Genomic DNA, 26,095 nt, shown 5'->3' with positions numbered 1-26,095 from the left:
TGAACAGGGGAGAAATTATGAAATATTTCAAATATGTATGAAGGTTGATTGGCAACTGATAGCAGTACAAGTTTACATGAGTTTAATGAAATGCTTGGCGTAATGGTTCAATACATCCCTGGAGAACATGTAGTGCCCCCTTGTGGTGTCAGAAAAGATCACTCGGTTGAGATGTGAATGCATCCCAACCAATCTGCACATTTGTTTCCTGTCAATCCAAATGATCTGCAGCAAGTACTGGATGAATGACACAATAAAGAGACTGCATCTAAATACCGTTTATCAGAGACTAAACCTCTGCGTTAGTGGAGATAGAGGATACAATCCACCATTTGCATTCAAATAACCAGTAAATGTTTCTTTAACACAGAGAACTTTCAGAACACTTTTTCTCTCCTCCCTTTTCTAAAGCTCTCCCTTTACTTACATATCCATGTTCTGTATGATTGCTAGCAGTTCTGGGCTACAAGAATCTAGATCAGGTTTTGCATTTCTTGGCTGCCATCTACTGGTCCTCCAGAATGAAGATGTATATGATAGTTCTAGCTTCTACATAAGTTTTCAGAAAACTCCCACTGGACTGCAGTAGACACAGAATATACATCCTCCCCAAAACAGATGACAGCAAATTGTCCTTCTCTACCATACCTCCTTCCCTTTCCACTGCCTGCCTTCCTTTTAGGGAAGAATGCAAGAGCAGTTGCTAGCTAAGGCAGTGAGAAAATGACATGTACAGAAAGAGACTTTTCTGGAGTCCAATGATGCCACGTGGACCCAGTGTAAGGAACTCAGCTTAGTCAGATGTTCATTCTTTGCTCATTATCAGTATTAGTTTACTCTCAGAAACTGGGAAGATTGGAGACCAGGCAATGGATACTTAATGCTTTTGGATCTAGCAAGTCTCTCTTAAGATGCACCATGATCTCCTTTAAGGCCATGGGCAATGTCCCCTTCTACAGCAAGGCATTAGCAATCTCCCAGATCCAGGAACTAACCATCTTCCCAGCTGCACAAAGGTCCCAGGAAGAACGAAGATCCAGCCCACTGATGAGAAAGGACGTCTTAGAGAGCACCCTCTCCACCATCAGAGTAGGCCAAAATGCATCCCAGAGGACATCACAAAACAAGGCATTAGCCTAGGCTTTACTCATGTGAAGTCAAAACTCAAATGAATCTGCATGATTGTATTAGTAAAAAAACTGATCAGTGGCCATGTAGGAATGAGAAGTTAGGCACCATAAACACAGCTGCTGACCAATAACCACTGATATTTAAGAAAGTTTTTTTATGGAGTAGGTCTGAATCTTGGCCTGAAACTATGCTGACATCAGATTTGAGTTATTTTTTACTTTTTCCAGTGATGCTTCAAACATCGCTTGTGCTACTGCACCTCCCAGAGCCTTCAGTAAACCAAGAAATCATTTAGAATCTGAAGCCTTGGACATGGATGGGACAGTATAGAACAGGTTCTTCGGAAAAGGAAGAGTTTGGTGCAGTTTAAGGAACTATTTTTGCAAGCTGTTGTGAAGTATTTCCTTTTCTGGAACTTTCTTGTCCTTATAATCATGTACTCAGCCATTTTGACAATATGTCATACACATTTGGCAAATAATTAAATCATCTCCCATTTCCAATTGACTATATTTATTAAAGAACCAAGGAGGAGAAGTCAGATGCTTTAAGATTAAACAAAGACATACATGTATTTAAATCAAACTTACCAGGAATTTGAAACCTAAAGCAGGTTTCAGAGATGCCCTGGGAATTCACAGCCTTTTTTTCTCTACCCTGCTATCCTACAGACTCTACTCTTCAAGTATGTATTTGTGCTTAGTTTAATGTATTAAATTAAAATTCAATATTAGTCAAAAGAAACAATGTTTTTATACACAAATGCACACAGAAACGTAAAATTTGGCCGCATCATTCCATGCTGCTCAATATTTAATTCTTTTTAAAAAGTTGACTCAAACATCCCTCTGTACTTAATTCCAGCCTAAGCAGCAATACATAATAAAACCTAAGAGTCTCATTAGGATTAGAAGCAAGGCAACCATCCAAAGGAACCAGCTGCAGAAAACCACAGTTCAAACTTGCTAAGTTCAGTACTTGCTAAGCTTTTATGGTAACTGATAACAGCTAGCATATTTTGAAATTAAAACTCAAAAGAAAGAGTATAGTTTTTCAACACAATGCTGGGATAACTCCAAAGCACATTGTAGTTCTTTTAGTGGGACTTTAAAACAAACACTTGTGGAATTAAAATTGATATTTGCACTCAAAAACTATGCATTCAAGCTGCAAGTCTCATTTTAAAATACTGAGCACAGCATCTTTATTCCCATTGTTCAGATATTGGCAGGAGGAACCACAAATGTTAGGAATAAGTACTGACAGAGATGGAGCACATGGAGTTCTTCAGCCCTGCTGCCTGCCAGCATGTTGCTTCCAAAACATTCTCCATGGATGGATGTTGCCGTAAGCCTCAACAGAAAGATTTTCTATTCCTGCAGTAAACTGTTCTTACTTTCATGTGAGACTGGGACTTTCAGTGCACTATTACTGTGAAATGTGGTTATCCATCTAAAAATCATTATGAAATGCTAACTTCAAAGGAGTTATCATGACGGTTTCTTTCCCTTCTTCCTATGTTTGGTTCTTCAACAAAACAAGGAAAAAAATACAGTACCGGAAGCTTTTTAGTAAATGATATTGCATTGGCCACGGTTAGCATGCATTACATTGTATAAATTGTCAAGAACTATATATGCAACTGTAAATTTATTTAACAATTAACACCAATAAAAAAGGGAAATAACAATAACTGGTATCCAATGTTCCAAAAATTGGGTAATATCTAAGAGTTACAATTCTTAAAATCCAAGCAATGTAGTTGCCCTGGAACTTTTAGTTTTGGCTTCATTACTTGTTGCAATAATTTAAGATTAATCATAAATCAGCTTTAAGACTAATGTTAATAATATGGCAATCACTTAAGAACCTAATTAGCACCATTCCCTGCTTACAAAGTTATCAAGACTTCAGAATGAATATACTGGCAGGGATCCAGAATTGATCTATGCAAATCAACAATCTACTTAACTAGAGTTCCAAGTTACTCTAAAAGAATGCGACACCAAAGAAATGTGCACATTAAGAATCTTCATTTATCAGCAAGGGTTCCACCTCCAAGGCCATTGAACCAAGTCTCTTGTTTTGTTGTCTGTATATAATGAATTGTGCAGTTATCTGGATGTAAAGTTAAGAGAAATGTTATTGAGGTGAAAAAAAACCAACTTGAAAATGAAAATGGCATAATTTAAGAAAAATCAAAAATTACTCTTACGACTCATATACAAAAACAAGGAAATATACAAAAACAAATTCATATATTCACTGCTTATCCCTTCTCTGGAGCTGGACAAGAAAATGTTCCTTGCTTCCAAAGCTGCAATAGGTAACTGCACGAGGATAAGAGAGAAACATACAAACACACACACATGGGGGGGGGAGAGAGATTTTCATTTCTGCTTTGAAATAAAAATATTGGGAAATATACATCACTGGGAAATATACAGGTCCTTGACTTATGACCACAATTGGGCCCAAAATTTTTGTTGCTAAGTGAGACAGTTCTTAAGTGAGTTCTGCCCCATTTCACGATCTTTCTTGCCACAGCTGTTAAGTGAATCGCTGCAGTTGTTAAGTTAGTAACACAGTTGTTAAGAGACTCTGGTTTCCCCATTAACTTTGCTTGGCAGAAGGTCGCAAAAGGGAATCACGTGACTGCAGGGATGCTGCAACGGTCGTGTGAAAAATGATCCTAAATCACTTTTTTCAGTGCCGTTGTAACTTCAAAAGGTCACCAAATAAACTGTTGTAAATTGAGCACTACCTGTATAGCTTTTTCTCTTTTTGACATTTCTAATTCAAACATAAAGCCACTTAACTTCTATATCAACAGTTTTCAAAATAGCCTAGAGGAGGGAAGGGTATGATACCCAGATAATTACTTCTTTCTGCTAAGTGGGCTTGTGTGTAAAATCAACCAAAGAACAGACTCTTTTTATTGCTTTGCTATGAGAAAGAAACTATTGCAACAAGAACACTGAACTCAACAAAATTACCTGCTACCAGCTGTTAGAATATAATAATTACAGTGTGGACAATAAGAAAAATGTATTGAGTTATACATTAAATATAACTTATCAGTAAGCACTGATAGTTATTTTATGAAGGATTAAGACAATGGGAAAGGAAAAACAGTTTGAATATTAAATTATATTTGAAACATTTTATTATAATTACAAGCCAGAGATTCAGCACTGAAGACATTGATTTTTTGTATTATGCTAGATTTGTGTAATAAGAAAGTTAAAAAATGAGGATACAAATGTTAGAATAAAGCTAATTTGCAGAAACACACTATATTATTAAATTTTCATTCAGAAATTGTTCAAATATGGTCTACCAAGTAAATGCAGGACTATTTGTAGATAAGTCCTAAATAATTAGCAGATTCAAGCTATATATATAAACACGTTTTCATCTTAACTAAAATGTCTACATATATATTCTGTTCTGTAATAACAATAAACTTATGCCAACTGATCAAAAATCTGATGAAGAAAACTAGCAGTCCTTATCACATGTAAAACCCTAAAAATATTTCAGATAAATAGCTATTACTTTATCATTTGTCAACAAAGTCCTATTAATTTAATTAAGAATTAATAAGATTATCAATTTTCATTAGAAAAGGATACAAAAATATCTAGTAACAATACTCCAAAGCTCCCAATAAACCAAGGGAGATGATGCCAGAAATAAAGACTTATAAGATATTGTGTTGCAGGTAACTTTAAGACAAGACTCAGGCCATATGTGCCATTTCCTATCATGGCTAATGCAAACAAAAGATAAGATGTCCCATCTGTCGATCTTCTTTGGAACTAAAAGATAATATAGCAAAGCAGTGTTATAAGTAATTTATCATGTATTTGAAATAACTGTTTCATGACCATTGTAATCTTTTGAATTCACGTTGTCCACAGTTCCTATTCAACACAAAAATAGGAACACAGAAAGCTACATTAATCAAATATAGTGAAATTGGACATACATGAAATTGGAGTCTAGTATGTCCTTCCTTAAATCTTCCAAAATTAGAAAAAAAAAAAGAAACCACCAATTGGAATCATTCTTATTTATTATTCAATATTTAGCAAAAATAAATTAGTGGTCATTAAAAGAATGGAAAATTGGGGTAGTATTGAAAAGATGACTTAGAAACTTGAATCCTGAAGAAAAGCACTCAACATTATAATGTTTCCTTGAAAGGCTTCATTTGTAAAAAAATATTCAATATTAATCTCAAATGCAGATCTAGAGCCTTGCCATCTTTAATCTCAGGAAATTTTTAATGACTCAGCACAAATAATGAGCTCTATTAAAACTATCAGTTTTTGATGGATATTGAAGAAATTGTTATAATTATTCCAATCCTGTTTCTTTTTAATCAGTGAAATCTAGCATTGCTCTCAATAAACTAAATCTAAATGAAATGGAATTCCCCTGTTAAAACCAGTAAGCATTTAGCAAATTCAGCTTATTTCAAACATAGCTCAACCGATATTTCCATGGTAATTGCTGTTTACTGATCATTTGCATAATTTTTAAGATTTTTATCTTTAAATTGCAAATGGATGATTTGTAATTTTGGATATGCAAATAATATGTGTGACATGGTCTACAGTGATTTTAGAAGTGAGATTGTAATTGATCATTCACTTTATCTATCAATGTTATAGGTAGCCACATTATCTTCAGAACCAATAAACTTACATTTTTATAGAGCTGAGGAATTCTAGATCCCAAGTAAAACACACACGATAAATAGCCACAAATGAAGCCTGATGTTTCAACAATGCCATGAGACTTCTGAAGAGTTAACAAATAGAAAAATATTAAAATTTGCAGGAGGCAATTCTAAAATAACTTGTGAATAGCATGCTAGATATTAAAACAGTGAATATGGAAATGCTTGTCAAAACTGAAAACTGAGTATTCTAAACCTTGGGGCTATTAGATATTTTCTATATAATTTGAGTTTGATACAATCTTTACAAATACTTTATAGTTCAGACATCCAGTTTTGTGCCGTAATGCATGGCCGAGGGATTGTGGAGCTCCACACCCCATGGCTAGTTTCACCTTGCCAGGAGACCCTAAATGGGTCTAAAGTTGCCCCGGAGATGTGACAAAGAAAGAGGGGCACCCCAATCATCGTGGAACAATGGTGGTCATCCTGCTCGATCCAGGGGAAGCCCTCTAACCCGAAAGGAGAAAGGTTGGCCACACCTCAGTGACCAGCTCAAGCTACTTGCAGCCAAAGTCCAAAGGCACCAACCAGAATAACAGTGAACAGCGTGCTTGAAACTGGGTGAGGAATTCGATCTTCTCCCTCCTATTTTGTATCTAATTTACTGGAAAATATACCCAAGAAGCAAAAATCCTCCCAAAGTGAGAAGGGAAGGAACTACACCCCCACCCTCCCATAGACGGAAGCGGCAAATTAAACTCTTATGGAGAACAAAAATATATTGAAATGAGGTCAAAAATACTACAGTCTGGACAAATTTGAAAAGTAAGAAAACTGTTAAAGCTCCATACCTGAAAAAGTATTGATGAAATTATATATATATAAATAATAATAACTCTTTGCTTCAAAAGTTGGGAAATGGACAGCTACTGACACCTAGTGGAAGATTAGAGAAAACTATAGCTACATTGATTCAATATTTGGCAAGATGCCCAAAAATAGCAAAAAAAAAAAAAAAAAAAAAACCCAGCTGGGAACAAAGCATTGGGCTATTTGATACAGAGTGAAACTATATATGTTTAGAAATTGCTGACCTTCTGGGATTATAATCACACTGAGATGCATTTTTAAGTTTAAGAACTGTTTGCAGAGAAAGAAAAACTTTGGCCTTTGGCTAATCTTCTACAGGGAAAGTTACTGGAAAGCTTTCACGTGGTTAAATACTTTGGACAGAAATCTTGGCTGGCTGATAATCATAAAACCCCTTAAAAGAAGAACTGTTACAAAATACTGTTTTCAGTGATGCTTTGATAGCTGAAAATGTATTGGATTACAAAAACTATATATAAAGATAAGAACTACACAAGATTGATTGGTTGATTGGATTCTAAGATGGGCTGGTTTGATAAAGCTAATTAAAGAGACTATGGCACTGGTGAAAGACTACTTAGAGGAGGGAGAAAAAATGGAGGTTGTATATTTATCTAAAAGTGACAGAAAACCACGCCTAACACCTCCTCCTGAAGACCCCAGCATGGAACATCAGAGACCTGCAGGAATAATGACTGAAGACAAAGCAAATACATTCAAAGAGAAAATATATGCAATGCTGCGATAGATTCAAATGATAATTGTCTTAAATCATGATGACATTAAAAACAACTTTGATAACATAAATGAACATATTTCTAACCTAAACTCACAATTAAACAACACTCAAAAAATAACAATAAAGAATGAACAAATAAATCAGATAATAGAATACAAATCAGAGGAAAATGACTTAAATATGAGCTACAAATGAAGAGAACTACAACTTAATACAAACAAAAGAAAATCCGCAAAATTTTGCTACAACAAAGGAAATAAAAAAGATGCTTTATCTTCCAGGACTTCAAAACAAACTTGAGGACAAGTTTAAAGAGCTGTCAGGAGAATCATTAAAACGTGGGAGACAAAAAGCGAATATTCTACTTAATTTGTCTTTTTTATCTCCAACAATATCTACAAAAATATAACTTGGCAAGCTAAACCTACTGATTTAGAAAGTGACCTGGCAAAAGAAGAAGATTAGAACTAGATTTAAGAGATGTGATTCAACTTACCAGATGGAATACTAAATGACTAAACACCTGTTTGAATATGGTTAAAAAATAAAGTTTAGATATAAAGAGGCCCTATAGTAAGATTGCTAGATGGCGTATTATATGATTAAATACTTGTTTGAACATGGTCAAAAGAATAGACAAAGCTTGGACATAAAGGGGCCCTATAGTAAGAGGGATAAAATATATAAGTTGTATAATATTTTTATAATATATGAAATGTAAAAATATTGAGACAGTGTATTTGAATGAAAAGTTTGGATATTCAAAGGTAATGAATTTTGAAAAAATTATGACTGATAAGAGTGGTTTCAGTACTGAGGGGAAATTAAGCTTAAATAAGAATCTTGAAAACAGGACATATAATGAATTAATAAGATGAGTTCTATAAATACAATTGAAACATAAAATGATTAGAAAAGATGTTATATGTTGATGTTATTGTTATATTTATAAATACTAGAAAAATGTTTATACCCAACTCTATATGTATTGAAAGTATTAGGAATTATATTTCTTTAACGTAAACAAAAGGAAAATATTGCTGGAAGAAGAGAGGACCAAGGAAATATATTATCAACTAACATATTGATCAATTATAGAAATTAATTATTATTGTTTTTAAATATATGAACCCAGAAACACATTGTTCACTAAGCAGTAAAGATTGTTATTGTAAACAATTAATAAAATATATTAAAAAAACAAATACTTTATAGTTCATAAATATTAAGATAAGTATTCCCTCAGGTACAGTTCATCTTCTGAGGACTATAGTGATATGTCTACAGAGTTTTCTTTGCAAAATATGGAAAGGGTTTGCTGCTGTCTTCTTCCAGAATGTTTTTTTTTTTCAACTTCCATTATAGCCTACAATCATGGGATTTCCCATCCAAGTACTAACTAGCTCCATTTCTGTGTAGGGTTTTGTTTTTGTTTTGGGAGATCAGTCAAAGTTAGCTTGCCTAATGTATCTACATGGCAAATTTGACAGTAATTTAAAACAAGGATTTACCTTATTGGATCCCAAAATAGTATTCTGGACTTTATTTCTCATTAATAGCTGAGTAGGTAAGAGTAAACAGAGTAGTAAGCATATCATGACCCAGGCTATACAAGAATACTTCATTCCGCCTTGAAAGACAAATGAAAAATAGGGCAAACAAAGTATTTGATTGCTTTAAAAACTGTTTGCAATATAAATGGTAGTATTATAATATACTTGAGCAGCATAGGGTTTTTATATTGACTCAAATGTTTTATCATCATTGATCTTGCAGGAGACATTTTGCAATAACCCTATGTAGCAGCAGTAATGTTTATTTGTTCAATGTCTCGTAAATTTTTAAAATATACAACACAAAAGTAAAATCAAAGGGATGAAAAAAAATACCAACATAACAAGGAGGTTGAAAAGATGTAAGATAACCTATTATAATTACATGTTAATTAACTGGGCAGATGTAAATCTAAAATACTGCAATATATAGAATAAAAACACACATCACCTAAAACATAGTAAACTGAAGTGATAAATAATATAAAAGTGGTTATTCGATAAATAATATAAAATGGTTATTCCAGGGACCAGATTTCTTATTTTCATTGCGCAACTCAACATTTGGTTACTGACCAAGTAATAAAGGATTTTGAATCTTCCAGATGATTCACATACAAATTATCTGACCTTCCTTGGAATTTAAATATTAGGGGAAGAACATAAGGAGACCTGAAATCCTTATAGAATTTATAGTGCAACAATATATGAAAAATAGGTTTGAATTCCTTGTAATCAAACAGGCAGGTATGCTTGGTTAATGGGGTTTTGAAATATCTGCCTCGCACCAATGCAGATGGTAAAATATTATGCCTTGGCTTGGAAAAATGCTATCCTCAGCCTGGGGAAAGTCAAGATTTTGTAAGTATTTTGCTTCTCCTTCTTTGTTGTATCCAATTTCTGTTATATTGGGGCAACCTATTACTTTAGCTTCCTCATACCCTTTATCCTTTACTTGGTCATATCTTAAAGAAATTAGGAATACTCTGTAAAACCTGTACAATGCCAGCTTCTGCTCAACAGCCTATTTCCAGGATGAAGGAAAATTATTAGTTAAAAGTAGGGGGGGGTCAGCCCAGCTTGAAAGAATCGGATTTTCAGCAATTAATTCAACCACTTCCTTCAACCCCTTAATCTGGATTATGGCATTCCTATCTTAAGCCTTAACTGGGTATTTGCTGTTCCACTGGGAGCAGCAAGGACTGATTTCAAGAATTTTGTTTGCACCGATTCCAGTACATCCTCCTTTGCATAAATGACCACTTGTGCATTGTAAAAGATTTAGGCCAATGAACTGACCTCAAAAAATGTTGCAGGACTAATTGGTCTCTCTTTATCTAGAAAAAGCATCTAAGGGTTAGCTACGTTACTTAATTCTGGTGCTCATTCCAGGTTCCTTTAGAATGGAAAACCACTGCAAAGTATTTAAACGAAATATGCTCTACTATGTTTATGATAGTTGGATGTCTCTTGCAAAGACCAGAATTTTAGATTTCTCAAAATTTACAACCAGTTGATTTTGTCTGCAGTACCATAATATTGCTGTCATTGTTCTTTTCAACCCTACATAGGGCTTGTAGGAATTTTGCACCTTGATAGTTTAAAAGTCTGGGTTATGAAAACGGTCTACCACTGAATTGACGTATATGTTCAAAAAAGAGGGGATTAAAAATACACCCCTAATACATAGAACAATATGTCACAGAGGGACCTTTGGGGATTACATCTCACTCTTATATCCTTATGGGAGACAGGAACTGCCCTAATGCTGTTGAAATGAAGTAAGATCACAAATGATGTTAAATGTATGGCACTAATGGAATGTGATGTATACTTCCTTTTTGTGGACTAATACATACAGCTGTTACTGTGGACAAATTCATGCTGTAATTTGCCAAGTACAACAAAATATCCTTCAGCAACCAGGCTAGTGATGAGTTATTCAGGCTTTTATCTTCATCTTGATCTTGTCAACATGTTTTTCTGCTGATGTTTCATGTACACTATTCTAAGGTTACAGAATTCTAAATGCAACAATCTTGCTCTGTAACTCCATCATGCCATTTAAATTTGCATAGTTTGGGCAGTTTGAAATGTCACATATAAATATTGAACAAATTACACACTACTGCAAAGATCTCAATTGAAAACACTTACATTTTGTTATCTTCTGATTTTTTAACTTATAGTAGAAAAACTGAGATATCACAATTATGTCCATGTTAATATAAAAAATTGCAGTTACAGTCTGGAAAAAAGTAAAAAGAATCAAGCATAATTTCTTATATCAATTGATAGAATATATAATAATATACATATCAAAAGTTTTACTCAGTCTTGTTCTTTTCTTTTTAGAGAAGATTCAATAAAAAGAACATTCAAAAGTGCATATTTATGTGTATTAACCTTGTCAGGTGTAATACAGCTAAATTTACCTGTATTGGAAGTTGATTTGTCAAATAGCACCCAATAAAATTGGTGAGGTCTCCTGCAAGCCAACACAGCAGAAAACCCAAAGAGAGTGCTTGCTCCACTTTTCCATTCTGGTAGGCTACATAGAGCTGACTGGGGAAAAAAACAAAACAACTGAGCTGTCCAGCAATTCAGAGTTCATAAAATGCATGTCAGTCAACTCAGATAAAAACAAAGATAAGGGTAGTATAGAGACGAAAAGAGCCCTCTGAAATAGAACTGAATAGAACCATATAATATTGACAGTAATTATTTTCAGAGTACAAGAAATACCTTCTCTTGCAAGTTATTAATTAATTTGTGACTTATGACCATTCATTTAACAACTGTTTGAACGTAGAGCATTGAAAAAAAGTGATATGACTGCTCTTTCCACTTCTGACCATTGCAACATTATCAAAATTTGGGTGCTTGACAGCTGATTTAACAAACACAGTGATTTGCTTAATAACTGTGGCAAAAAAGGTTGTAGAATCAGATGCTATAATGACTGTATTGCTTAATGACAGACTTCCAGTTCCAACTGCGATTGTGTATCGAGGACTACCTGTATTCATAGTGTACAAGCAAGGAATGAATTTGTTCTTCTTGTCCTGTTTTATGGCAAAGTCCACTTGTTTTGCACTGCACTCACCTCCTTCAAACAGCAAAAGTATCAATATATTCTCCTATTTAGGTCTGAGAGATAGTGACTTGCTCCAAGTTGGCTTCCATGTCCAAGGAAGGGCTAAAACTTGGGTCTCTCCATTTTTAGTTCAGCCCCTTAACTACTACACCATAATGGCTTTCTATGAGCAAAGCATGGAAGTTAAGGGATTATTCATTAGGATTTCATGACTGAGAAAATATTGAGCTATTAATTATTCGGCCTCATCCCATTGTGGAGATTTTTCCCTCAAAACACACATAATCATAACGTGGAACTGAGTCCAGAAAGAGCCCAGTGAATACAGAGCAATGCATCCCACATATGCCAAGAATGGTTATTTCTTGATTTTCAAAAAATAGTTGTGTATCCATTTTTCCTCCAAAATAAAGCAGGAGGAAACATTGTGTCCACTGCTCTTGTAGGAAGAAGTTTCAGATAACATAGATTGGTGTTTTCAAGACACAACCGCAATAGAATAATTCATCAACCATCACAGTACCTTAAACAGAAGAAACATGCTGCTCTGGCTAATCTATTTATAATATGTAGAAAGAAACAAAAATCCATCAAAGAATAAACCAAACTGGCAATTTCTGAATAAAGCCTCAGGCAAGATTGCTCATGTATAAAGCTGAAAAATACTGAAAGATTTCAACTCACGGCAGTGCAGCAAACAGAAAGCAGGCAATGGAGATCAGTCCCAGCAGAATGCTCCAATACTCCCATGCATTCCTGACACATTCTCCAAGAAGATGCCAAATCCAGGGTGTTCCATTAAAACACAATTTCTTAGCCTCTACTGGAGAGATATTTAAAGCAGGGGGATGAAGCTGAAGAGCCATCTATTCAGGTTCAGGGATATTACTTCAAATTTGGCTCTGCTTTCAATCCCATACAAATCCTTTTATCAATTTTGAATATGTTCTTTCCCTTGTCCAAGCTCCCACACAGAGAGGGATAATTTGCTTCCAACCTCACAGATGGGTCTGCAATTCAAACAAAATAACACACCCAGCATGAATACATCAATTTAAAAAGACAGATCCAAATTATTCTATTTGGACACATATGAAAGGCAAACTCAAAGCAAGGAAAATATTGTAGACATTAACCCACAGCGCTTAAACATTTTTAAAGATTGAAATTCGACATTTTTGTATAGTTATTGTTCATTTTTAAGTCCAACACCAAAGTTTAAAAGGAGTTTAAAGCTCTTAAGTATTCAATCTGGAAAAAAATAAAAACCTGTGGTCTCATAATTAATAAAATTATACATACATACATACATACATACATACATACATACATACATACATATATGGAAGCCAATCAAACAGACTTCGTGGTTGTAAACAAGAACCAGAAGACAGCAGTGGTGAAAAGCTGGGGAAGTACCAGGGCCTGAAGGATGAACTAGAGAGGATGTGGAAAGTAAAGGCCAAGAAGATGACGGTAGGACCATTTGAGCTGTGACACCAAAACTGGAAAAGTGGTTCCAACAGATCCCATGAAAAACATCACAGCTCTCTGTCCAGAAGAGTGCAGTGCTAGGAACAGCCAAAATAACTGAGTAGAACTCTCAAACTCCTAGGCCTCAGGTAGAAATCCGAGACTGAGGAAGACATATAGGTGGGCATAGAATTTGTTTTGGAAAAGAGGAATATTAGCAAATAGACATAACAGAAGAAAGCAAAAACAATTATCACATTTATTTTTTATAATAATTTGCCATTTTCACATTATAAGAATGGATGCCTATTACTAAAACATTTAAATATATGGAATCGAACAACTGAGCTTTTTAAAGAGATTTGCCACAGTTCTCCCGAGTTTAATTTACTCTATTTGTTCTGTATGCGTATCATGTCGCATCCTTTTGACCATTATCCAAATGTTAATGGCATTGGAAGCGGGGGGGGGGGGAGTGGAAAGAGGAAACTGCTATTTTCCTGACAGAAAGAGTTTGTTACTTCTTACTTCTTCCAATTCTTCTTTCCATCTAAGATCTTCCAATATAAAACAGCACACGGCTCAACAGAGCAAAGCAGTTTCCAGCATAAATGCAATGTTCTTTCTTGTACAACCCTGGTTTATTTCATTCAAATCTTTTTCACAGAGTTATACTCTTTGTAAATATTGTATTTGGATGGAATATTTTATATTTTAATTATTATCATTTATAGAATGGCATTTGTAAAGTTGTTTTGGAATAATTTCCAGATAGATAGCTTACTATATAAAACATACTTTGAAATAAATAAATAACTCTAAAAATAATTTTGTTTAGCTCATTTTTTTCTTTAAGATGCTATAAAGCTCTTTATACTATTTATATAACTTAATTTTTTAATACAAAAGAACTGATTCTTGATATAGAAAAATGTTTAACTCAAGGAAAAATAACTCAGAAATATTTAGGAACAAATATGCATTAGAATGAAAGATAACATTTTAACCCTTTAAGATATGTTTATATTTTGTGTTTTAAAAATATGGAATCATTATAGGTATAGGTTATATAGTTACAATGATTAATATGAATATCCTGTTTTGTTGTCATATATTTTACCTAAAATATAAATAACAGTAGCTAAGGGATTTTAAAAGTAATTCTCCATATTATGTGAATACACATTCTGTGTAACTAATTTTTCTTGAAAATTAAAGGACTGAATGTAACTTCCTAAAAGTGAAACATTAACGAAATATGAAGGCAATATATCAATGTATTCAGTATTATGAAATCAGAGAAAAGATTAAAATAACGACCTAACTTTGACCTGACCCTCTTCCCCAATCTAAGGGGATGTGTAGAAATGATAGGAGCAGGACGGTCCCTCAAATATCATGACTCCATGTCATGTAGGGATTTGTAGGTAATAACCAAGACCCTGAATTACATGTGGAGACAAACTAGAAGCCAGTGCAGCTTGCAGAGCAAAGGTATAACACGGGCAAAGAAGGTACACCCTTAATTTTCCATACCCGTCCCCAGGCTAGAGACTTTCCAATTTCCAGTCACCCAAAAGCCTACTTACCTGCCCCATCAAGGAGTACCTACTCAGAATGGCTTCTGCCTACAGCACTCAACAGACCTCCTGGCCTAGCCACACACTCATATCTACCCAACTCTCCTGTTCTCACCAGGCGCTCATCCAAACATATCTAAGGGTGATCAGAGGCAAGGGTTATGCTTTCACACATCTGCTCTCTTCTAAATACTTGCCTAGTGCTAATTAACAAAGTAGATATCCCAAATATGTATATAAGGTACTGTACATTTAAGAAACAGTGAGATGGACTGATTGCAGAAAAACTGGAATCTTTCACATCTGCAATTTTAGATAGTACCTGTTATGTATAAAAGATAGGACTTTCAGGTGTTAAATAGTAGACTTAGGATGTTACTTCATTTTATCCTCACAATACCACCTCTGTGAGACAACTTGCCTTGAAAAAGAATGACTGGCCCCAAATCACTGAGTGACTTTATACAGCTGAGGCCACACATGACACAGGTCTCCCAATCTCCCTTCAATACCTCAATATAATGTGATTTACTGAAGATGAGATTTTGTTTTTGGAATATATTTGTTTTTACTAGAATGTAAAGATTATCAGATGTGAATCAATTAATCACCTTCAAATGCCTTCAGCTTGTATCCCATATTACAACAGATATTGCAAAATACTGCTTATACAGATATGACATTAAATTTTATTTTAGTTTTGGAAATTTAAATAACAGACAAAACTTTTTTCTTTAAAAGTATTTATTTTTTTCTTTTAAAAATCTATAGAAACTCAGAGAATTTCACATCTGTATATTGCTCATTGATGTTACAGTTTATTGGCAATTTATTATACTAATAGAAAGAGATTACTTTTTCCCTTATGTTGAAAAAGAGAATTTGAAAGCCATACTAATGTACTGTACATTTTATTGTTTGCTATTTAACTAAATATATCTAAGTCTCTTTATTATTCAAAGTCGTATTATTAATTTAATTGATTTGTCTTACACTGCAATCTTCACATACAAATTCAGACGGCCTTTTGAGTTTAGTGGGGATCTTACTCTTAGAGAAGTGACTACAGTGTTAGAAAATTAGTACTTTTCCTTAAGTTCATTGTCTTAGTTCTAACATCTCAAAAACTCTAACATTTTTTTTAAAAAAGACTATATTTTATCACCATTTTTTTACAGTTTGAAATGGAGACAAAGAATGTGAAATCAGAAAAAAAAATCAAACAGCTGTAAAACTAAAACAGTAATACAGTGGGAGGGAAATCAATGCAATGTATTATTAAAGTAGAATACACTTCATTACCTCAGGGTCTGCATGTTCTTGAAAGGCCTCTGAGAAAACTCTAACAACATCAAACTGGTAGTGAATATTGGTAAAAATTAACGTCTTGTATCCTTTAATAAAAACAAAACAATTTGGTTTAGTCAAACAAATTATGATATCATATCTTTCTTCATTCCCTTCTAGGAGGATGCCCAAATTTATTCAGCGATATTTACACCCTAAACTTAACTGGACATCTATAAAGCTTAGCTAAAGAAGTATTAGAGAAAGCAAGCAATATTATTTATATAGGTAAGCCTACAATTCTTATGAGGCTGAAGGTCTGAGCTTTGGCTTTCTGCCTTTACAATATCTCCTTAGATTCCTGTTATTCTGCTGTATGTTGCTAGTTAATGTTTAGTCCATACCAGCAATGATCTTACTACAATAATCTTACTATAGCAAATAAAGCAATGATCTTACTATAGCAAATTTTCATAGAAAACCTGTCAGGTATGCTCATAGCCAAGGTTGGCATATGCTTTTAACCCAGTTCTACACCTTAACCTTTGGAGCTTAACTGTTAAAAACAATGGTTTATATTTCAGGCAAGAAGATTCAAAAATAATCTCCAAAGTAAACAATTCCCAACAATGTAATTAGCAGAAAAGAACTAGCCATCTCCTACTAGATATACATATGCAAAGAGAATGATCTGGTTCAGACACTGTTTTACACCATAAATTGGGTTTACAAATCACAGTGAATAATGTATATAAAACATTATGCCAAACCCTCATAAGCCACATTATGATGCAATGCCATGTGTGAAGATACCTCACAATCACACTTTGCTAACAGGGAGACTGAACAGGAGCTAATATCATACAGTAATCACAGATTAATAGAGAGACTAGCCCTTCAGCATCCTTCCACCACTTCTTCATTTTCTTGTCATTGTAAAGAGATAATTAATCTTAAGCAATGCTACAGTTGCCAAAAAAAGGTAAGTCCCCTCAGTTCCAGGGCAGCCTTTTTCAAATATCCATGGAAAGCAAGAAAGAATGGGTGGAAGGGGGGAAATGCCTGTTATCTCAAATTTGGAGCTTCACATAAAGATTTGATCTTTGAAATTGTGCCTATGAGTTTAGGAACAGGATTAATGCCTGGATAGATGAAATTCTGCATATTCACTAGCTATCTGACACTGACAAATTATTCTGAATATATCAAAGGAAGAACTTTCACCTACAACTAAATTCTCCTCTCCTTCCTCAGCTTGGTGCCCTTCAGAAGTGTCGGGTTCCCATCAGTGGTGGGATTCAAATATGTGAACAACCAGTTCTCTGTGTGGATGCTGCTTCTGGAAGTCCATTCTGGGTCTGGGCAACAAAAAATTAGCTACCGGTTCTGCCGAACTGGTGTGAACTGGCTGAATCCCACCATTGGTTCCCATCATTCTCTTAAGAGCAATAATAAAAAAATGCCAAATTTCATGTTTCTATTTCACGTTCTCTTTCTCTCCTCCCACCCCTCTACCAGGTGCCTTCCAGCTATGCTGGCCTTCAATTCTCATAACTGTTACCCTAGCCTACCCTTCATCCTTAATGGATGGGAACTGCGGGAACTGAAGTTCAAAATATCCGAAAGCCACCAGGTTGAAGAATGGTCGCTTTAAAACCTTAAACCAACGTAGGCTGATGAAGCGCTAGGAAGAACCAGGCAGATGTTTGGCTCAAGGCTTTGGGCTCAGTGTTTGGAGAGGTCAGGGATGGTTCTTATCTGACCCGGGAGAAGCCTCCTAAAGGCTGGCTCCACTATCCCTGGTTTTCCAAATCGGTCTTCACTTCGGTCCCGCTGGCTGCTTTCTTTTACCGTCTGCCCGCTTCCCCCCGCGGTTCAAACCTCCTCTCTCCTTCGACCCGGCCAACAAAAGCAGCAGGACGGCGAAGTGCATCCCAGCGGCACCAAGTACGAGCGGCCGTTTCCTTCCTTCGGCCGCAGTGGAGGAAGAGAGAAAGGAGGCTGAGGATTGGCAGCTCCCTCTGCTGCCCGCCAGGCGCCTTTTCGCAGGCGATCCTCCAGGAGGGGAGAATAGTTTCTCGTGTATCTGTGTCTGTGAGTGTTTCGGGGGGGGGTGTTGGGGGGGTATCTTGGGGGCCGGAAGTTCCAGACATCCCAGTCAACGTTTGCATCGTCCCGGCGCTGCTCTGTTGGGTAGGGACATCCTGGAAAAAAAGTCTCCAGGTTATTATTTTATCCCGCGTCTCAATTTAAACCAGAATTTGCTTTAAAACGTGGATCTTACACACACCCTTGAGTATTCTAGAAATAAAAAAAGATGAGGTATAAATCAAAGAAATTTCTTGGCAATTCATTATGGTTTCAGTGCCTGTTTCCATCCTGCTCATATACTTTTCCTCACGATAAAAGGCGTTGCATAAAACGGCTGCTCGTGACCAAGGAAATGAGATACTGCTTTGCCTTTGTTTTGTTTTTTTAGAACATAACGCATCCCTATCAGTTACCTTGTGTGGTAGCCTAAGCACATACAGGTTCCCCCCCCCCAGGATAATATGAGATTCAGTGTGTATTAAATTCAGTACACAAAAAAAGTAATGAAATGGAAAAAAATAAGGCATTGCTCCAAAATGTTAGGTCTCTATTGGGAATTATCTTCCACCAATAAGACCAAACAAATATATATCTGGATTTTTGAGAGTACCAAATAAACATTGTGGAATTGTAGAAAAAACAAGAAGGCCTGCAGGGAGTGATCAAGATGGCAGTTACAAGCATGTGATCAAAACCCTGCCTCATGATGTAAGCAAAAAATGGCAGGACTTCAACCACATGGAGGTGGCCACCACCATTACCTTATTACTTTGTTTATTGCTTTATTTATTTTTGTGTTTGTTTATTTCTCAAATTTATTTAGTTGACCATCTCACCAAAGGTGACTGTGGATAGCATATAATAAATAAAAATTGTTACTATTAGTATTTTAATAAATTATTACTTTTTAGTTACTATTTTTCTTTCCCTGATTAACTGAACTTTCAACCAATTTCTGGTGTTACTTTTACTTGTAACTTCATAAGACTAATGGTACTAATTGTTAAGTGTGCACTTGTAGTATGTTCTCCATTGGTCTACCAGTGACACTGACCACTTGCTTAGATCGATAATTAAAATGACTTTAAAATTCATGGAACAATGGATCTAGCAGTGATAATCAGTTAAGGTATTAAATGACACATTCATGCTGAGATACACTTCCATATTGGTACAGAATATAAGGGATGGTAAAAGTTTCATAGATTTTGGCTGCTTATAGATTATTGCAAGCAGTATTTTCTATGGTGTAATAAAGCAATTATTACTATACATGCTTCAAAATAATTTGGAAAATACTTCACATCCTGAATGAACTAGCAAATCTTGCTGATATTCATTAAAACTTTATTTTCCACATAAACTTGAAAAAAAAATCAAGATCATTATATATAATTGAATCTGGTTTCATTTATCATAACTGCATGAATAAATGCTCATAACCTTGAAACATCCAATCTTTGGATGTTTCAGTCCAAAAGCAGAAAGATGCTTCCGAGTAGGCATGAGCACACATGCTGTATCTTCCTTCCTTAAAGATTTTTTCTTTCTGAAATATTAAAGAATTTTCCCTTTCACATGTTTTTTCTTTAAAGAAGCCTCATCTTTTCTTAAAATGGCATATTGTACATCATTTTTTTAAATAAACATGACCCTGTTGTGTATATCGGTAAGCTTGCTCCTTAGTTCTTACTAAGGAAGTTTGCTTATGAATAAAGCATGTGTTTATCTGCTCCTAATCTTTTAACAGTCTAAATCTGATCAATGTAGGGTTTTCAATCAATACATCATTTCCAAATTTTCTGCTGAAAAAAATCCTAACAATCTAGTGATGCCTGTGATAATAGCAACTTGTTATATTTACCACACTTATAGCCATATTTAGGGGTTTTATAATAATCCATTCTCAATATGATTTTTATATAAACTTTGAACAACTCTAAAGTAGCTGCCCACCCACCCCCCTTAAATAGAACCCTTTACCAAACTTCAGTTTTACTTAGGCCTAGAATTCCAGGAACTCATAGCCAGAGCTTCCTGGGAATTCTTGTGGCAAAAACATTCACATCTCTTCCCGTCAGCAGCTTTAAGATGCACTACCAGTCTTTAGAATTAGAGTGATAGCTGCACCAAGCTAAAGTGAGGAGTGAAGAATGGGAAAGGTACAGAATGGGAAAGGAGCAGTCAGACTGGTGGTGCAGTCAGAATGCAGAATTCGATCCTGACCAGCTCAGGGTTGATTCAGCTGTCCATCCTTCCAAGGTCGGTAAAATGAGGACCCAGATTGTTGGGAGCAAAATGCTGACATTTGTAAACCTCTCAGAAAATGCTGTGGAGTGGTATATAAGTCTAAACTTTATTGCTATTGCTTCAGCCAACACAAACCATAAAAATATCTGGCATTTTTAAAAACAAAAACAAGGGTCTGAATCTTGTTTAGTGTGGCACTTCTTATTAGAATAAAATGATTCTTTCACAATGATCTGGCCCCTTTTTAATGAGTATGGTTAAAATTCATGTTCTGAAGCTTCATATGCATTTTTAACAAATACAGTACATGCAGAGAGCTAGATTGTGAGTGCCACCTTGTGAGTGAAAATGTGTGGGAAAGAGAAAGAGGATATGCAAAAAGGCTTGTATCTGCTCTGAATTGTGTGGCACGTTTCTCAAAATATCTGGAGGCTATTTTTCACATTAATGTTAATCAAAGTAAGACACCTAGTATTGATAAGATTGTTCTTAACATTAATTCTAGGAAATATTTTTAATGCCCCAAGAAAAATTACTGCTGTAAGAAGAAAAAAAATCTTATTTGTTTTATTCTCTGAAATAGATAAAACAGACTTTCAATAGAATAAGGAGTCATTATTGCCTTCTCATGGAGAGATACATAGATACATCAAGAGGAAAGTTGATATGTTAGCCCAGAACACTAACTTTATTATTAAATGTTAGGTGCAAATCAAATTAAGTGACCAAGTTAGATAAAACAATCACATGAGTCTGGAAAGAAAAATGAATTGTACATATATAGCTAATACAGGCAATTATTTCCTCTCTTAAAAATATTGTAAATATTTTAACAACTGTAAAGCTATCTGCAGTTGTGATTGGAATATTAAATAAGTAAGGACACAATATTATCTCTATAACCATTTTTATGCTGAAGAAAAGGACAGGCAAACTCAATTCACTGTATTAGATCTTTAAAGAATTCCTTCTCACATATGTATGAAATGTTCATTAAAAAATAAGTTTCAAAGTTCTCTTGGTTGTATGTACCATTATTTTTAAAATGCATCTGATTTTATTTTATCTTGTGCACAGAAGAGCAGCTCGACCATTGCTCAGTCTAGCTCAAGGGTCTCCAATTCCCGGTCCGTGGACCAGTATTGGGCCACAGCATGCCAGCAACCAGTCCGCACAAATAAGGAAAGCCCCATCTGCAGGATGCTGGCACCACACAAAACCACACCCTCTCCGGTCTGCGGAAAAACCTCTCTCCATGGAACCGATCGCTGGTGCCCAAAAGGTTGGGGACCTCTGGTCTAGCTCACTCAGCATACTGCAGTTGCTAACCAGATTCCTTTGCAAAGCACATCAATAAGGCAGAAAGTAAATAGCCCTAGCAAGAAATATTCCAAAGCATATTCTTTTTGAATCTGGAAGTGTGGTTTACAAAAGAATCATAATAGCAAGTGCAATAGATAAACATTTCCATCAGGTAATCATCTAAGCTCCCTCAAAACACCCTAAGTGAGACATGTCAAACTCGTGATGTCATGTGACGTCACGCAACATATCAGAAGTTTTTTGCAATTGCCGGCAATGGGGTGGGCGAGGTTTCCCGCGGGCCGGCAATTTGACACCCCTGCCCTAAGTGATTATCAGTAGAAGTCATCTCAAAAGTGAAAAGTAGTAAAAGTGGGGGAGAAGTAGCTAACAGAAAACAAAAGGAGTAAGAAGGAACTTTACTTTGGTTTCCATTGGACTGGATTTTCACTTCCGTTTCTCAGATCAAGAGAACTAATCGTCCACACAGTTTGCTATGGAAGTGGGTGGAGACGTTATTAACGTCATTGAAAAATGATTATGAAGGTCCCGTGATGAATTTCAGAGTGCAGTATCATGTGTTTGATGTACAGTAAAAGCTTTTGATGAGTTTGCACATTTCTAAAGTAAAATTAAATTTGGCTGAAATACCATTTATCTTTTAAAGTGTTAATCTGATTTATCTCTGTTTTGTGATCTTTCTCCCTAATGTACTTGACAGCAAAATTCAATCGCTTTTACTACTGAGCTGGGCCTGAAAGGCCAATGCTCAATTTTCTGTTTCTCAGTTTTTATGCAATGTGTAAACTTGGGCACTTGATAAATTCAAACCTCAGGGACAATGCTAGAAAGTTATATTGTGAATATGAGGAACCATTTCTTTGGTTTATGTAATAGAGATTATTGGTTTATTTTTTAAAATTTTATGAGAAAAATTGATCTCTACAATATAGTGGAAATTTAGACTGCTTTATTTCTGTTCAAGAAGTTTTGAATCATTTTAAAATAATGGCAACTTCAGAGAATAATAGTGAACTAACAATGTTTTTATGAAATAGGAAAGTAATGAGATAGGGTTAAGATGGTAAGGGACAACTTTAAGACAGCAAGGGATAAATATGGCTAAGATCTAAAGATCTGCAGTAACTATTGCTTATTGGGCAGCTTATTTCTTAGATAGACTTGTTCTACAGGAGTAAATGATTTTAAGCAGATGTTTTTTCTTCTCCCCAGTGATGGCGAACCTTTTAGAGACTGAGTGCCCAAAAACTGCCCCTTCCCCCCATTTTGCCTCTACTCGCTCCGCCCCCCCGCCCTGCCTGCCCCTGCTCCATCCCCTGCCCTGTCTTGCTCTGCCCGCCCACAGGGCTACCCACTGCCCGCCCACAGGGCCACCCCCCCACCCTGCATGCCCCTGCTCCATCCCCTGCCCCATCTTGCTCTGCCCACCCACAGGGCCACCCACTGCCTCCATGGCCTGCCGCAGATCACCCAGGCAGCCCTGCAGCACCATGGTGGCCATGCCCTCTGCCCGCACCCCGCAGCATCATATGGAGCATGAGGGCAGAGTCTTGTCCCTGCTGCCTGGCTGCCATGTGCTTGGCTGTGCTGCTCCGTGCGGGCCGCGCCTGGGGGCAACTCTCCTCTGGGGGGCTGCTGGTGAGGGGGCTGCGGGGGGAGGCGGGGCTGGGGTAATAGCGCATGTGCCCACAGAGAGAGCTCTGAGTGCCGCCTCTGGCATGCATGCCATAGGTTCGCCACCACAGCTCTACCCATTACTTTAAGATACTTTCTACAATGTCAGATTGTCTGTCAATCTAGTTTAACACTATGTGTTCCAAATGACAGTATTTCATTTGCCATCTGAACCTTTTAACCATGATGTTAAGGTTTGAACTAGGATTACATACATTGTCCAACTACATATTGTCCAAAGTTTCCATTGCTAAGTGAGACAGTTAAGTGAGTTTTGCCCCATTTTATGAACTGCCTTGCTGCAGTTGTTAAGTGAATCACTGCAACTGTTAAGTTACAGGGTTTTAAAGTGAATCTGGCTTCCCCACTAACTTTGCAAAAGGTAATCATATGACCCTGGGACACTGCAACCGTCATAAATATGAGTCAATTGCCAAATGTCTGGATTTTGATCACGTGACCATAGGGACGCTACAATGATTGTAAGTGTGAAAAACACTCATAACTCACTTTTTTTAGCACTGTTGTAACTTTGAACGGTCACTAAACAAACTGTTGCAAGTCAAAGATTACCTGTATAAGCATGCAAAAAATACAATCTATCCACGAGTTACAGATTGTCAACCTAAACTGCTTGTTAATGGTTGGTTACCCATTTGAGATATTGTACAAACAATATCTTACAAAATTTTAGATCCCCTGTAGAAACTCTACAGAATATTCTGAAGTGGCAATATTAAGTGTCATTAACATACCTGTATTAGCAGTCACCTCTCTTTCTTGTATCTCCTTTTATTTCTCTACTTCTGAGCTGCATGCAGGGTGGGGAACATTTCAATTCCATACGAAGACGTGGCATATGCATAGAAAATGTGTGTGTGTATTAAATATAATAATATAATATATTATAATATATAATATAATATAATAATATAATATAATATAATAAATTAAAAGACACTTGCTCCTGGGGAGGAAAGCTATGGCAAATCTAGACAGCATACTAAAAAACAGAGATATCATCCTGCCAAAGAAAGTACATATAGTCAAGGCCATGGTTGCAATGTATGTTGCAATGTATGGCTGTGAAAGTTGGACCATAAGAAAGGTTGAGCGCAAAAGAATTGAGGTCTTTGAACTATGGTGCTGGAGAAGACTCCTGCGAGTCCCGTGGACTGCAAGATGATCAAACCGGCCAATCCTAGAGAAAATCAACCCTGACTGCTCTTTAGAAAGCCAGATCCTGAAGTTGAAACTCAAGTACTTTGGCCACCTAATGAGAAGGAAGGACTCACTGGAGAAGAGCCTAATGCTGGGAAAGATTGAGGGCAATAGAAGAACGGGATGACAGAGAATGAGGTGGCTGGATGGAGTCACTGAAGCAGTAGGCGTGATCTTAAATGGACTCCAGAAGATGGTAGAGGACAGGAAGGCCTGGAGGAACATTGTCTATGGGGTCGCGATGGGTCGGACATGACTTCGCAACTAACAACAACAATATGATTTTATTTCAAAATATTCATATTTATTCCAGCAATTTTTTTTCTTTCCAACATTCAGTAAAATTCATCAGTTTTCCTAAGTGATTTTTTTTATTATCAATCTTCTTGAATTAAAAAGGAATCTCAAATTCTTGATGACACTATTAGCTACTAGAATTTGAATTCATATCATCCAAAAGGTGTTAATGTTATTCAATTTAGGCATTTTAGCAAAGCATATGCTTTGGGTTTTTTTTCAATGTCACCTTTAACATATTTGTCTTAAGCATTAAATCTGAGGATATGCTTTTTTTAACACTGTATTCCTCAACTTCAATTTTTAAACCACAAAAATGTAAGAAATAAGTCTGTCAGATCAAGCTGTTTATTTGTCTAGCATAGTATTATTTTTTCCAAAAGTTTTTGCTTGCTCCTTTAACTGGGGATGCTGAGGACTGAACTCATTAAAAAGAGTTTGAAGACTTCATTAGCTATCTAAATCAGTGGTTCTCAGCCTGTGGTCCATGGGGGGCTGCAATGTCATCACAGAGGGTCCACGAAGGTTTGAAGAAATGTTATCATTTAAGTCCTGAGTTAAGTCTTAGTGGTCCATGGCCATGGTCTGTGGCCACAAAAGGTATTTAAAGGGGGTTGGTGATGAAGAAAAGGTTGAGAACCATTGAACTAGATAACCTACCCCACAAATCAATACATCAGTTGTACAGCAGAAATAGCATTCTCTTAATACTCAGGTAAATTTCACTACTAACCTTAAGAGTACTTGTGAATGTTTGTTCGAAGCAGGTAGTCATAATGTAATTCCTGAAGTCTTTTTTACAACTATTAAGAAAAGGAA

At 35.9% G+C, this 26,095-nt stretch overlaps 1 protein-coding gene across 9 annotated transcripts; it reads right to left on the bottom strand.

Moving 5' to 3' along the window:
* Nucleotides 1-2,681: 2,681 nt before the first annotated feature.
* LOC120302382 (lysosomal amino acid transporter 1 homolog) lies at nucleotides 2,682-26,095 on the bottom strand. Of its 9 annotated transcripts, XM_039330658.1 has the most exons (10): nucleotides 26,010-26,095; nucleotides 24,514-24,569; nucleotides 16,436-16,527; nucleotides 12,765-13,090; nucleotides 11,419-11,548; nucleotides 11,141-11,231; nucleotides 8,942-9,060; nucleotides 5,845-5,940; nucleotides 4,767-4,952; nucleotides 2,682-3,249 (listed from the first exon to the last, which is right to left on the bottom strand). In XM_039330658.1, exons 4-10 carry the CDS (start codon nucleotides 12,944-12,946, stop codon nucleotides 3,154-3,156), a joined length of 900 nt encoding a protein of 299 aa, XP_039186592.1. In that variant the 5' UTR covers nucleotides 12,947-13,090; nucleotides 16,436-16,527; nucleotides 24,514-24,569; nucleotides 26,010-26,095; the 3' UTR covers nucleotides 2,682-3,153. The 9 variants fall into 9 exon arrangements, with proteins under 9 accessions (XP_039186592.1, XP_039186594.1, XP_039186589.1 ...); XM_039330660.1 differs by lacking the exon at nucleotides 24,514-24,569 and having other exon boundaries at nucleotides 26,010-26,058; XM_039330655.1 differs by lacking the exons at nucleotides 24,514-24,569; nucleotides 26,010-26,095 and adding an exon at nucleotides 18,272-18,493.

This window comes from Crotalus tigris, unplaced genomic scaffold (genome assembly GCF_016545835.1).
Source record: "Crotalus tigris isolate CLP2741 ecotype Arizona unplaced genomic scaffold, ASM1654583v1 scf7180000024430.1745191, whole genome shotgun sequence".
Lineage (NCBI taxonomy): Eukaryota > Metazoa > Chordata > Lepidosauria > Squamata > Viperidae > Crotalus > Crotalus tigris.
Note: the sequence above shows the minus strand (reverse complement) of the source record. Positions and strands in the feature narration are given on the sequence as shown.

Coding starts and splice junctions, on each gene's coding strand:
- LOC120302382 (XM_039330658.1), bottom strand. CDS start 12,946: ATGGCTCTTCAGCTTCATCCCCCTGCTTTAAATATCTCTCCAGTAGAG. Junction 11,232..11,418: donor CAAATCAACTTCCAATACAG/GTAAATTTAGCT, acceptor ACTTTTTTCCAG/ACTGTAACTGCAATTTTTTA. Junction 3,250..4,766: donor TATTGTTACTAGATATTTTT/GTATCCTTTTCT, acceptor CTTTACATCCAG/ATAACTGCACAATTCATTAT.